Source organism: Narcine bancroftii, chromosome 3, assembly GCF_036971445.1.
Source record: "Narcine bancroftii isolate sNarBan1 chromosome 3, sNarBan1.hap1, whole genome shotgun sequence".
In the NCBI taxonomy this organism is placed as follows: Eukaryota; Metazoa; Chordata; class Chondrichthyes; order Torpediniformes; family Narcinidae; genus Narcine; species Narcine bancroftii.
The window spans coordinates 369,492,785-369,507,712 of record NC_091471.1 but is presented as its reverse complement, the minus strand read 5'-3'; the positions used below and the strand labels follow the sequence as shown (position 1 = coordinate 369,507,712).

Below are 14,928 nucleotides of genomic sequence, written 5' to 3'. Positions count from 1 at the left end.
TGCTGTCTACAATCCCTCCAATCTTAGTGGCATCAGCAAACTTCCTAATCCAATTTCCCACATTATCAAGACAGTGGCTTATCTAGAGAAAATTGCACCCCCTATTAAAATTTACTTTGACCCTTCCCCTTGCTGCCATCACGCCATCCAATTTGCCTTTCCTACCTGTCCTTGCTGCTGTAGAACCCTAAAATAGTCATATTCAACGTTATGTTGGATATATTGAAGTATTGGATAACATCCATAGTCTTTCCTTCATCTATTTTCTTGGTAACCTCCATGTACCTACCATACACAAAGCCCTGCTGACAATCCTTAATCAGCTGTTGGCTGTCTAAATACTTGTATACCTGACCTCTCAGAGCACCCTCCAATAATATACCTACTACTGATGTCAGGCTCACCAGCCTATAATTTCCTGATTTACTTTTGGAGCCATTTTTAAACCACAGAACAACATGAGCTACCCTTCATATTTCTGGCACCTCAGCTGTGGCTAAAGTCATTTTAAATATTTCTGCCAGGGCCACTTGAATTTTTACATTATCTCCCTCAAGGTCCAAGGGAATATCATGTCAGGCCAAGAGGAATTTATATACCTTTATTTGCTGAAAGGGAGCAAGCATGTCCTCCTCTTTAATCTCTATATTCTCCATGCCACTACTGCTGGTTTCCCTTTCTTCCTTTTGCATGATGAAATTTTCCTGAGTAAATACTGATGCTTAATAAAAACTCTTTTAAGATCTTCCTCCATCTCGTGAGGCTCCACACATAGTTGACCACTCTGATCCTCTAGGGGACTAATTTTGTCCCTTACTATACTTTTACTCTTGACATGTTGAAACCTTTTGGGTTTATCCTCACGATATCTGCCAAAGCAACCTCGTATCTTTCTGCCTTCCTCATTTCCTTCTTGATTATCTTCTTGAATTTTCTGTACTCTTCTACTTCATTTGCTCCTTGTTGCTTATACTTGTTATACATCTCTCTCTCTCTCTCTCTCTCTTCCTCTTAACCAGATTACTAATATTCCTTGAAAACCAGGGTTCTCTATGCCTTTGAACTTTGCCTTTAATCCTGACAGGAACATGCAAACTCTGCACTCTCAAACTTTTGCCTATGAAGGCCTTCCACTTACTGAACATATCCTTGCCAGAAAACCCTCAATCCCAATCCAGTCTTCCTATATCATTTCTCATTTCCACAAAAATTGTTCTGATTAGATTAATGTCATACATTTTAAAATAACTTGTATTGCCATCAGTTATGATTTCACTTAAACCTTCACTAATGAAGATGGATGGGAGTTTCTTTAAACCTAAATATGCTGTTGATAACTCATGGTAAATTTTATTCTTTTTGTCAGGCAAGTGACAAAATATGTTATTAACAGCTTAGATAAATGTTTCACTCTTGCCATTCAATCTTTGCAACGATCTTGTTGGAAGAAATGCTGTTGGAGAAATTAAAATATCTTGTTTTATTGGCACATGCACTAGAATTAACATTTTTGAAGGATGCATGCAAAGGATGACTTGATTTTTGTTATTCATTACAAAAATCCAGTTTAGAAATTTTTTTCACACCAGCTGCTTCAATGCTGTGATTGTGTTAATTTAAATTATAGTAGGACTGTAGATGTGAAATGTAATGTTTCTGCTACAGATGCATGAGAACGTTTCTGGCAAGGTGTTTGAATATTGCCAAACTGATTTCGCTGACTTCTCTAGTTTAGTGCCACTGTCATACCCGTTTAAAGGTAATTTTTGAAATCCATGGAAACCTTGAATCTCCGCCCTTTTGTATTGATCTTCAAATGTTTAAAAATTACCTTTAAATCGATTATTCCACTCTTTAGTAACCATAATCTTTCAGATGCAGAACTAGATAATCTTTTCCTTACTCTTTGTGTACTCAATAATTTGTTGATGACTAATGCTTTTTTATTTTCATTAACTATTGCTCTAGCATTGTACAATTTTGCATTTGGGTATCAAAACTTCTTCCCAATCAATGAGTGTAACCACCATATTGGTGAGACTTGATTTAGTGGTTTTCAAACTTTTTCTTCCCACCCACATACCACCTTAAGCAATCCCTTACTAATCATGGAGCATAGGGTTACTTAAGGTGGTATGTGAATGGAAAGAAAAAGGTTGAGAACCACCGAGTTAGGGCCATGCACAATCTAATAACTTCCATGTGCCAAATAATTGGTGCATCTTCCATCATCAGAACCATCTATCTGATGTTTAAAGAGAACATTAGTAATATTAATAGGAGTAGAAAAGAGTAAAATCTGCAGAGACCGTGATTGAAGTAAAAACACTGGAGAAACTCAGCAGGTTGAACAGTGAACTTTGTTGCAAAAACAAAGATACATTTTGTTCAGGCACCTTCCCTATTTTCTTCATATTTGGGATAAAAGGCTCAAGCCTGAAACATTGGTTATGTATCTTTATCTTTGCTACATAAAATACACTTTTGACCTGCTGTATTCCTCTTGCATTGTGTTTTATCAGTGATCTCAAACTGTTGTGAGCAAAAAAAAATACATGCAATAGAACTCCTTAAATGTGGCTGTACAAATGCAAATGAATTGCAATTATTTCCATGAATTCTACAACAGTATGAAAAATTATCTGCAGGAATGCCATCAGGGAGATGTGGGAAAACTAATGGATGTAGCCATGTTCAATATTTACTTCTTAGATAAATAATTGGTGAACACTAGAATGTCCTGCACTAATTCATTTACTGATTTTTCTTGCATTACTGCAACTGTGAATATTTGATTTCTTTTATTTATTCTCTTTCCATATTTGGGAAATTTAGTGTATTCTACTATCATGTTTTTTTTCCCCCCAAAGGTACCCATTTGGCTGCAGCCATGAAAAATTTCCATGCAATGTACAATGTTGATACAATAAACTCATTGCTATTATTCGGAATAAATGGATAATTTTTGGGTGGATAGACTTTTATCTGTGTGGAACCAGGGGACCTTCAGCTATTCATAATTTAGACTATATTAATGGTATAGCTGTAAAGATGGAGTGAAACCAGTCCAAAGTTACTGAATTTATTTAAATGCAATTCTTGAATGAAATTGCAGTCAACAAACATTGAAACTTAGTGGAAAATCACCAGCAGTTTTAGCTTGAAGATCTTGACACTGGAACATTCAAACTAAGTACCATTGCCTGAAGAGGGCACACAAAATTTGTGAACCGGTGCGGACTCGAAAGGCCAACATGGCCTGTTTCCGCTCCTTAAATGGTTATATGATACAAAGCTGGAGAGGAAGTGAATTACAAGGTGGAATATGGAATTAAAACCTATATTAAGACAGGTTAAGTGAATGAACAGAGGGGCATAATGTGGGAAAGAAGAAAAGAAACAGAACAAAATGGTGCCGGTGACCCATGGGTACTTTCTGAGAGCAGCAGAACCCCCGATTCTGCTGTGCCTGCAGGGAAAAAAATAATCTCAGGTTTGTATGTGATGTCATAGATGTACTCTACCAATAAATCTGAAAACTAGAAAATATTAAAGATGATATCTCTGGGTTGAAAGTAGTAGAAAGTAAACATGCAGATGGAGCAGGTGGTATTTTGGTTAGGATTGCAAGTGACTTTGAGTACTTGCTGAAAATGATCTTTGTTGAGATTATACAGGGTTTGGCAACAATCTCATATGGAAAACTGAGTGAAGCTTTGCTTTTCTGAAGAAGGATTATACTGTACTTAAAGCTTACACAGATTTGGTCTTAAGGGGATGTTAAGTAAGGATTGATCTCGGCTGGAAGAATGATGGATGACATCATTGAGACATACACAATTCTGATGGAGCAGATGCCAAGAGGCTACATTCTGTTAGGTTTAAGATAAGAGTCTTGGGTTAAGGGTTCAGTCATTTGAGACTGAAAGGAAAATATTGTTTGTGCTGAGAGTTGTAAATCTTTTGAATTCTCTACCTCAAAGAAACAAAGGATTGAGATGGAAATTGAGGAATAGCTTTAATCATCAAATGTATCAAGAATTATTGCTTTTGGTTCATGAAATCCTGATTGGTGGCTGATGAAAGCTCCTCAAGTGAAGCAGAGCAGCTTATTCTTCACATCGCTCCCTCTTCTAACTACTACAGTCACAGTGGCATTTCCCTGGTTTTCTCACTCTTACTCTGGCCCATGATTTGAATTTTGAGAAGGAGTAAGGCCACTTTGTTCCTTGGGCATGCTTCATCATTCAAGAAAATTTATGACTAATCTGATTGTATTGTCGATTCCACACACTCTTTGCTTTATCAAGTTTCAATCTAGCTCTCCCTTAAAAAATATTCAAAGATTCAGCTCGCTAACTGATGGCACTAATTTTTAAACAGTGAGTGTTTGGTTCCAGATTTTAAAGTCAGGGGAAATATTCTTTAATTTTAGTTTGTGGAGGTTTGGTATGACATCAGAAATTTCTACGGATGTGCAGTGGAAAGTGGGCTGACCAGCTGCATCATGGTCTGGGATGGAGACACCAATACCCCTAAGCTTAAAGTCTACCAAAAAGTAGTGGACACTGTCCAGGACATCATAGGCAAAACCCTCCCCGCAGTCCAGGACTTCGACAAGGAGCTTAACTGTTTGGAGAGCAGCAGCAATCATCAAGGATCCACATCACCAAGCACACGCGATGTTCTCACTGCTGCCATCAAGAAAGCAGTAGAGGTGCCACAAGACTCATACCACCAGGTTCAGGGACAGCTGCTATCCCTCCACCATCGGATTCCTCAATAACAAACTCAATCAGGGACCCATTTGGGGTCTCTTGCACTTTATTAATTTTTTTTTCTTTGTATTGCACAGTCAGTTTCTTTACATTTCTTTCTTTGCTTACATTTGTACGATAAGTACAGTTTTTTGCACTACCAAAAAGTGGTAATTCTGCCTTGCCTGCAGAAAAAAAATCTCAGGGTTGTACGTGATGTCGCTTATGTACTCTGACAATAAATCTGCAATTTGAATCTTAAGCATTTCAATCCATTCTCCATTCATGCTTGTCGATGTTTCTGGCTAGCTTGCGCAAGCATTCCTCATCAAATAACGCGCACATTGTTGGGATCAGTCCAGTCGACATTCTGTGGGCTGGATTCTGACTAAATAACGTTCTTCCAATGACCAATAATGGGTGTAGTAATCCTCGTGTGTAAAGCATCCCAATCCGACATTACCCCTCGCTATAAACGAAAACGTTTTCTTAGCTTTCTTAGTTATTTGCTATACCTACCTTTTTCAAATCATGCACTTTGAAATCCAGATCTCTCTGCCTCTTTGCTCTGCAAAGTCACCATTGGATAATGTGCATTTTTTTGGTTTTCTTGGTAAAATGTGCCATTGCATATTTTCCTACATACACCATTTTCCAGATTTTTGCCCACTCACTTTCTCTCTATCCCTTTATTGCCTCCTCATGTTTTCTTCACTTTTGCTTCCTAGCTTCTCCCTGTCATCATCATCAAATTCAGCAAATGTACCTTTAGTGCCTTCAGCAAGCATTTACATAAATTATAAAAAGTCGAGGCCTCATTTCCAGTCCCTGTGGCCATCACTTTTTACATCTTCTCAACATGAAATGTGTCTAATCATGTTAGCATGCCAATCTTCACTTCACACTAATATGTAACCTCCAACACCTTGAGCTTTTATTTTCCATATCAGCATTGAGGCAGCATCTTGCCAAATGCCTTATGAAAATCTTGGTGTCGTACATTCATCATTTCCGTTTATCTACAACACGTTACTTCTTATTTATTATAGTCTCTATACACCTGCTTTGCAAAATGAACTTATTTAATTTGCAGCAATTTATTTATTACTCTGGTAAGATTTGGTATTCTGTCAATCAAGTCTCAGTAAATTAAAAAGGAATTAATTTAAGAAATATTTTAACAATCTTGGTTTTGCTTAGTAGAATCTTGTTTACTTTTACCAGCTCATGAGAAATTGAGTATTCATCATTTGCAGATGAATAGCATTTTACAATTATTGAGTCTGTTTGTGATTTATTGTTTAAATAGTTGCATTTTGTGTGGAACTATACTTTAACCTTTGTAAAACATTCACAGTCCACTCCGATCTTTTCTGCAATTTCAATAATGCCCAACCTAAAGCTAGTAGAGTAAAACCCCTGTTATTTGGAATTCAAGTAACCAGCAGCCTCAAAAATACTGGATACAAAAAAAAATGCAGAAAATAAATAGGTAAAAAATACAGAAGTTTAAAAATTGGCAGGTCTTGATGTTAATTCCCCAATCCATACAACACATAATCTCAAGAAACCAGAACATTCACTTATCTGGAATCTACCAATCCGCATAGGTGCCGGATACCTGGGGTTTCATTGTACTTTAGACAAAATAAACTAAATATATTTTTGGATTTCTGGAAGACTTTCAATAAGATCCCATGCAGGTCTCAGCTTGTGAATTTGGAGATAGTGTTTTAACATGACTCTTTGGCTTGGCTTCGCGGACGAAGATTTATGGAGGGGGTAAAAAGTCCACGTCAGCTGCAGGCTCGTTTGTGGCTGACCAGTCCGATGCGGGACAGGCAGACACGATTGCAGCGGTTGCAAGGGAAAATTGGTTGGTTGGGGTTGGGTGTTGGGTTTTTCCTCCTTTGCCTTTTGTCAGTGAGGTGGGCTCTGCGGTCTTCTTCAAAGGAGGCTGCTGCCCGCCAAACTGTGAGGCGCCAAGATGCACGGTTTGAGGCGTTATCAGCCCACTGGCGGTGGTCAATGTGGCAGGCACCAAGAGATTTCTTTAGGCAGTCCTTGTTCCTTTTCTTTGGTGCACCTCTGTCACGGTGGCCAGTGGAGAGCTCGCCATATAATACGATCTTGGGAAGGCGATGGTCCTCCATTCTGGAGACGTGACCCATCCAGCGCAGCTGGATCTTCAGCAGCGTGGACTCGATGCTGTCGACCTCTGCCATCTCGAGTACCTCGACGTTAGGGGTGTGAGCTCTCCAATGGATGTTGAGGATGGAGCGGAGACAACGCTGGTGGAAGCGTTCTAGGAGCCGTAGGTGGTGCCGGTAGAGGACCCATGATTCGGAGCCGAACAGGAGTGTGGGTATGACAACGGCTCTGTATACGCTTATCTTTGTGAGGTTTTTCAGTTGGTTGTTTTTCCAGACTCTTTTGTGTAGTCTTCCAAAGGCGCTATTTGCCTTGGCGAGTCTGTTGTCTATCTCATTGTCGATCCTTGCATCTGATGAAATGGTGCAGCCGAGATAGGTAAACTGGTTGACCGTTTTGAGTTTTGTGTGCCCGATGGAGATGTGGGGGGGCTGGTAGTCATGGTGGGGAGCTGGCTGATGGAGGACCTCAGTTTTCTTCAGGCTGACTTCCAGGCCAAACATTTTGGCAGTTTCCGCAAAGCAGGACGTCAAGCGCTGAAGAGCTGGCTCTGAATGGGCAACTAAAGCGGCATCATCTGCAAAGAGTAGTTCACGGACAAGTTTCTCTTGTGTCTTGGTGTGAGCTTGCAGGCGCCTCAGATTGAAGAGACTGCCATCCGTGCGGTACCGGATGTAAACAGCGTCTTCATTGTTGGGGTCTTTCATGGCTTGGTTCAGCATCATGCTGAAGAAGATTGAAAAGAGGGTTGGTGCGAGAACACAGCCTTGCTTCACGCCATTGTTAATGGAGAAGGGTTCAGAGAGCTCATTGCTGTATCTGACCCGACCTTGTTGGTTTTCGTGCAGTTGGATAATCATGTTGAGGAACTTTGGGGGACATCCGATGCGCTCTAGTATTTGCCAAAGCCCTTTCCTGCTCACGGTGTCGAAGGCTTTGGTGAGGTCAACAAAGGTGATGTAGAGTCCTTTGTTTTGTTCTCTGCACTTTTCTTGGAGCTGTCTGAGGGCAAAGACCATGTCAGTGGTTCCTCTGTTTGCGCGAAAGCCGCACTGTGATTCTGGGAGAATATTCTCAGCGACACTAGGTATTATTCTATTTAGTAGAATCCTAGCGAAGATTTTGCCTGCAATGGAGAGCAACGTGATTCCCCTGTAGTTTGAGCAGTCTGATTTCTCGCCTTTGTTTTTGTACAGGGTGATGATGGTGGCATCACGAAGATCCTGAGGCAGTTTACCTTGGTCCCAACAAAGCTTGAAAAACTCATGCAGTTTGGCATGCAGAGTTTTGCCGCCAGCCTTCCAGACTTCTGGGGGGATTCCATCCATACCTGCTGCTTTGCCACTTTTCAGTTGTTCGATTGCCTTATATGTCTCATCCAGGGTGGGAACCTCATCCAGCTCTAGCCTTAGGGGCTGTTGAGGGAGCTGGAGCAGGGCGGAATCTTGGACTGAGCGGTTGGTACTGAAAAGAGATTGGAAGTGTTCTGACCATCGGTTGAGGATGGAGATCTTGTCGCTGAGGAGGACTTTGCCGTCTGAGCTGCGCAGCGGGCTTTGGACTTGGGGTGAGGGGCCGAACACAGCCTTTAGAGCCTCGTAGAAACCCCTGAAGTCGCCAATGTCCGCGCTGAGCTGTGTTCGTTTGGCGAGGCTAGTCCACCACTCATTTTGGATCTCCCGGAGTTTGCGCTGAAGATGGCTGCATGCGCGACGGAAGGCTTGTTTCTTCTCTGGACAGGACGGCTTTGTAAGGTGAGCCTGGTGGGCAGCTCGCTTCTTTGCCAGCAGCTCCTGGATTTCCTGGCTGTTTTCGTCAAACCAGTCCTTGTTTTTCCTGGAGGAGAAGCCCAGTACCTCTTCAGTGGACTACAGAATGCTTTATTATGCAGAAAATAAAGTTAGAATAAGTGATCCTTCTCACAAGTAGACTGGAATAAAAGAATGATGGTGTACCTGCCTTCAGTTGAAAGGCAGAGAATAAAGATCAAGAAGTCATGTTATGGCTGTGTAAAACTTTCCATGAGCCATATTTGGAGTATTGTGTGAAGTTCTGGTTGCCACATTACAGGAAGTATGGAGAGGTTTTGGAGAGGGTGCAGAAGAGGTTCATGAGGATGTATAAAGCACAAGCAACTGAGAGGTTAGACAAATTTGGCTTGTTTTTCCTTGAGTGTTTGAGGGTGGTGACATTATAGGACTATATAAAATTAGGAGATGCATCAATAAGAATAATAATCAGACTTTGTTTACAGCCAGAAATTGGAAGATAGGGCAAATTTTTCTGCCAAGAGGTTTGATTTGATTGTGACTTGTACCAAGTCTGATCTGATTGATGTACTTCAGTCTCGTGTGCACAGTACTGCATTCTATTAAATTCAACAAGCAGATACCAACATGAAGAGCAATCATGTTGTACAGCAGAAATGTACAGCGCTACCATTTTCACAACAGTGACAAGATGTGTATTCGATTTCGCTGTAAAATTGATTTCCTTTTTGCATGTACAGTTAAAACGGGTTTCTACTGAAGCCATGTACAGGGAGGGGAGTGTTGAGTATGGACAGTTCTTACCAAGTGTAATGATATGGTTTATTGGATGTGCTAGCCAGTACAGGCTGGCCCGCCCTCCTGATGACATCCTCTCCTAGACTCCTCCCCTGTGACCCAGGCCATAAAGGTTGAGTTACCTCTTCCTTCCCTGCACATCCCTAGCTTGGACCCAGGCCAGCAAGTCTTGTGTGTAATAAAGCCTATCGTTCCCCTCTGTCTTTGTCTCTGTGATTATTGGGGAAACTTGTAGTGCCCAACACTAAGGTAAGACAGGCAAGGATAAATAGATGCTAGGCCCTGTGGCTTGAATTTTGTGATCAAAAGGATGGAATGGAATATTTGGGTTCGTGAGTTATTTTATTTTCCAGAAAGCAAGGGTTTAAAATGATTAAAAAGCAGTATTTACTAAATGTCCTCGGAAAAAAACAACCAAAAGCATTCTTTTCCTTTCAAAAATTTATATAGTCTGTAGCCCCTTTTTCACTAGTGCATTGTCCCAGGAATTATCGGGGAATTAACTGGGACAGGGTCCAGTGGAAAGAGAAAACAATTAGCACGCCAGCATCATATGCTGTCATTTCACACTGGGAATTAACAGCCTCTACCCCTACTCCTATCCACAGCATCAGCTGATGCCGATTTAAACCAGTGGGAAAAGGACAGCAGAAAGTTACTGGTTTCCATTTGAAGGTAGAACACTCTGACCCCTGGGGATGAATGTGTTCAGTGGAAAAGCAGTCACTGTCCCAGTTAAAGGTGGCCCTGTGGAAACAACACACATGGCTTCTTATCCTGGGACACTGCACGGCCAATTAACTAGGGATGACAGTGGAAAAGGGACTTATCGCTCTCCTTCACTATTTCTGTAAGACTGCAAATTTTCATTGAAACTAGGAATCCAGTTCCCTCCTGAAATTTCACACTGAATTTGCTTCTACTGCTCTTTTGATGCAGCTTATTTCAAATCATAAATACTGGTTTATGAAAAAGATTTTATCTTCCCTACTTGTCATTTATTTTAAATTGGATGCTTTTGTTTATTGACCTCTTGCCAGACGTCAAAAGTAACCAAAAGTGAACTGGTTTTGAATGTTATTTAATTTGTTTTGTGCACTTTTTGAGTAATAAATTGCACTCTAATTTGTGCTCTTTTATGTAACCTCTTCTTTCAACTGTACAATTACCCTATTGTAATGAAAAAGTGATCTTTCTTGCGTTAAAGGGATTGGAATGGAATCCCGTGTGCTGAGGAAAATGACAGACATGTTGGACATAATATTGAAACGAATGGAGCCTCTGGCAAAACTGAAAAACGTGAGCGACTTCAGAAAGCTGGAGGAACTAACTTCTGCTTTAAATCAGTAAGTAACAATGTAAAAAGAGACATTTTAATAGCCTGTATACTTGACTGCTATCTCATGTTCGCCTTCTACTTGCATTCTTAAAAGCTGTATAAAAATAGACTGCTCAAAGAGAAGGTCTTGATCTTGTGAAGAAAAATTGAAATTTTTAAAAAGTCATCATTAAATAATGGATAAATTTACCCACTGTTTCAAAATTAAAACACTTGGTTTTCATTCATAATCGAGCAGATCCATAATTTAGATTTTATTTTAATAACATTTTAAAGTATTCTGAATTTAATGCTTTCCAATGTCCAAAATATTGATACTTTCGTTTGCAAATCCACTTCCCTGTTGTTGCTTGTTTTTTCAAACTAAATTGAGGATAGTGTCTATTGTACTTTGTGATCAACTGTGGCATGGTGAGGGCAATGATTAGCACAACACCATTTTAGCACCAGCGACCTGGGTACGAATCTGCCGCTGTCTGTAAGGAACTTGTGTCTGTGTTGGTTTCTCCCATGCACTGGTTTCCTTCCACGTTCCAAAGATGTTGAGACAAAACCCTCCCCACCTTCGAGAACATCGACAGGGAACACTTCCGTCGGAGAGCAGCAGCGATCATCAAGGATCCACACCACCCAGCACACGCTCTGATCTCGCTGCGACCATCAGCAAAGAGGCATCGGTGCCACAAGACTTGCAGGTTCAGGAACAGCTGCTCCCCCTCCACCATCTGACTCTTCAATGACAAACTCAATCAGGGACGCATTTAAAAACTCTTACTTTTGCACTTGATTGATTTTTTTTTTCTTTGTATTGCAGATTTTGTTTACATTTCTTTACTTATTTATATGTGCACATTGTGTAGTTTTTTTGCATTACTAATAAATGGTAATTCTGCCTTGCCCACAGGAAAAAGAACCTGTGGGATGTATGCGATGTCATGTAGTTACTCTTGACAATAAATATGAAATCTGATCTTGCCAAATCTGGTTAGCGGGTTAATTGATCACATGGGTGTATTTGGGCAGCGTGGGCTCGTGGGTTGGAAGAGTTATTGTTATTGTGCTACATCTCCAAATTTAAATAAAAGGAACTTTCCAAACTCAGCGTTGTACACAATACTATGTTTAATGTCTACTTTAATTAGTGACTTGTTTGCCTTTGAATTAGAAAATTGTACATTCCACTCCACCATGCCCAAATTGAACTGCATGGTCTACTGCTCTCTCCTTTATTGTGCTCAGGCAATTCCAGTAACTTAACTTATTCATTATGCATCTGTCTAAAACTACTCTTGATCTCTGAACTGAAATTAACATTAAGTTTATAGTTAAATATTGCACTCAGAATTTGGCTTTTGTAATCCCTCTCCAATCTCTTTGTCTTTTTAACTCTGGCTTTTAAACTGTTAGAATATGAATTCATAGTTACAAATTGTATTTGAATATTCTTTGTCTGAATTATAGAGGCTGTTAGCTGATTCTCAAGATTCCACAGTGGTCCTTGGCAATGGAAAAGGCGTTATCTCTGTGGTTTACCATTGTGTAGTGACAGTAGTCCGTGTCTATGCACTATAATTGAGTTATTCAGGTCTGAGAGATTAGCTAATTTGCAAGGATAGGTTTTTCAAAGGGTTTCCACTTTTGAAATTTTAACTGTCCTTTTCAGTATTCTGATAAGTGTCCTCCTTGTCAAAATAGATCAGTTTACTTTGCAAATCAATACATTTATGGATAAATGGAATCAAAACACAAAATGAAAAAAGCAATTCACCATAGGATAATTTTCAACAGAAATTCTGTTTCAGGTGCACATGCTTTAGCTTTGAAACATTAATGGTTGCAATTAACAATATGATTCAGGTATTGTTTGTTTATCATAATTAACACCATACAGCATTAAAACCAAGATGGCATTCCCCTAACTCGGATCAAAGACTGTCTAACAATACAGTGCAATGTACAATCAATTTTCAGAACCAAGACAATGTCCACAAGGAGACAGGTTACAGCTGGACGTTATAAAATGTCCGCCAGTTTCACATGATTGAGGAATTGAGTATTAAAGTGATTAATAAGTTAAAGAGCAAGTTTAAATATTGTTTCCATTGTAACCATCACCTAAAAGTATGAATTAATTAATTTATACTAAAGGAATTATTTTGAGAAGGTTGATAATTTTTTTAAATTCAAATAATTTGGGTGCCGATGGCACAATATTTTGTTGGGTAATGTTACAGAACAAAAAGCCTGTTGTTTTTATTACACTTCCAATATCACATTTGAACATGTAAAATATTGATAAGACCCAGTTTAAAATTTACTATAAGTTTCTCAAAGGAAATATTTGACAATCACATAATGTGCAGTGGAGAAAAATGTTGTTAATGAGAGAAAAAATGGGAACCTCCAGAAACCTTTTGTCCTGCTTCAACAAGTCTTCACTGTTCCTTTATCAGCCTTCAGGTTGGATAATGTGACATGGATAATAGATCATGCCATTAACCCTTTGGAGTCTGGCCATTTTTAACCTTTCGTAATAGATACTGTGGACTAGGTCCATGGGTAAACTATAAACTAGAACACAAACATGTATGTGTATATATACAGCAATTTCTTGCTATAGTATACACCCTGGTAACCAGAATTCAAACAACCGGCAGCCTCAAACAATCAGCAAAAAAATTGAGGTAAGTAAATTTTAATATTTGACATAAATAAGAATAAAACCATAGGTAAAAAATACGCGTTTATAATTGAAAAAAAACACAAACCTTTGAAGATGAGAAAGCAAATATTCAGCTAATAGAGTGCATTGGTTTTGCTTTGCTTGTATCACCTGTTTGAATAAAGACCTGGTTGATGCTGTTTGCTGCTGGGGTGACTCTCTTAAAGTGTCTCCTTATCCCTGCTTACTAAGAATCGCCTCGGTCAGAGGCTTTATTTGTAAACTTTGGGGGGTGGGGGGGAGTTAATTACTTATTATATCATTGTTCGTCTTGCGGGCGGCTCTGTGGATGGGGAGGAAGGAACCTATAGATACAGTGATGGTTAAATGTTTTACAAAAATATGGCTGAAAATAAAGCAAAATGCTTTAAGGTTTATATATTCATGCAAGTGACATTTCACTGGAAGTACAGTGTCGTATTTTTCTTTTAAACTGCTTATTCTTAATGCAGGTGTATTAGTTAGGCATTGTAAGAATAAGTTTTAAGCAACTGGAAAATATACCTATTTGGTATTTCCAAATCCCCATAGGTGTCAGTTACCAGGGGACACAGTGAGCTTCTGTTGTTGTGGGATTTATGATGGTTTAGTGCTATTCTCTGAAGCATGAAAGTCTGCAGACAAGTTGTGATTTTTATAGTAAAAACACAATTGCTGGAAGATCTCAGCAGGTCTTGCAGTGTCCACGGGAGGTAAAGATATACAACCAACATTTCGGGCCTGAGCTCTCATCAAGTTAGAGTTTAAAAAAAACAGACAGGTACCTGAATGAAAAGGCTAGGGGAGGAGGGAAGAAAGGGTAGGGGGAAGATCACAGGCCAACAGGCAAAAGCCCATAATTAGACATGGATGGGAGGACAGGAAAGGAAAGATGAGAATTAGTTGGGTGGGGGGAGTATTCTGATTGCAGAGCTGGAGGACAGGAGATGGGGGAAAAAGAGAGTGAGCAAGAGGAAAGGTGGTATAGGAATAGGGAAAGGTGAGAGACAAGAGGAGAGGGGCCTAATGGAGAAGTCGACGATAATGCCGTCTGGTTGGAGGGTGCCCAGAGAGAATACAAGGTGTTCCTCCAATTTGCGGGTGGTCTTAGTCTTGTAATGCAAGAGCCCATGGACAGACATGTCAGCAATAGAATGGGTTGGGTATTGAAATTAGTGGATACTGGGAGATCATTCCCTAACAACTTTGTGATGGTTTGTTTTGCGATGTATCTTGTCTACTTTGCAAATTAAGGGATTTTATTATGTACTAAAATTTAAGATGACCTTATCAGGAATCTAACATTCTTGTACATTTATGAATCAGAAATGCATTTCGATGCACTTTATAAAGAATTCAACTGTGGAAGCCTCAAAATGCAATGAACTGGAACTTTTCCTCTTTATTGCTGAA

At 39.7% G+C, this 14,928-nt stretch overlaps 1 protein-coding gene across 10 annotated transcripts in view; it reads left to right on the top strand.

Moving 5' to 3' along the window:
• The window catches only part of LOC138759590 (alpha-1,6-mannosylglycoprotein 6-beta-N-acetylglucosaminyltransferase B), a 619,678-nt gene that overhangs the window by 114,871 nt on the left and 489,879 nt on the right, over window positions 1–14,928 (top strand). For all 10 annotated transcript variants that reach the window (XM_069930278.1, XM_069930274.1, XM_069930271.1 and 7 more), the window contains one exon: window positions 10,683–10,821. In XM_069930278.1, coding sequence (XP_069786379.1) covers window positions 10,683–10,821 — 139 coding nt within the window. The remainder of the gene's footprint in view (window positions 1–10,682; window positions 10,822–14,928) is intronic.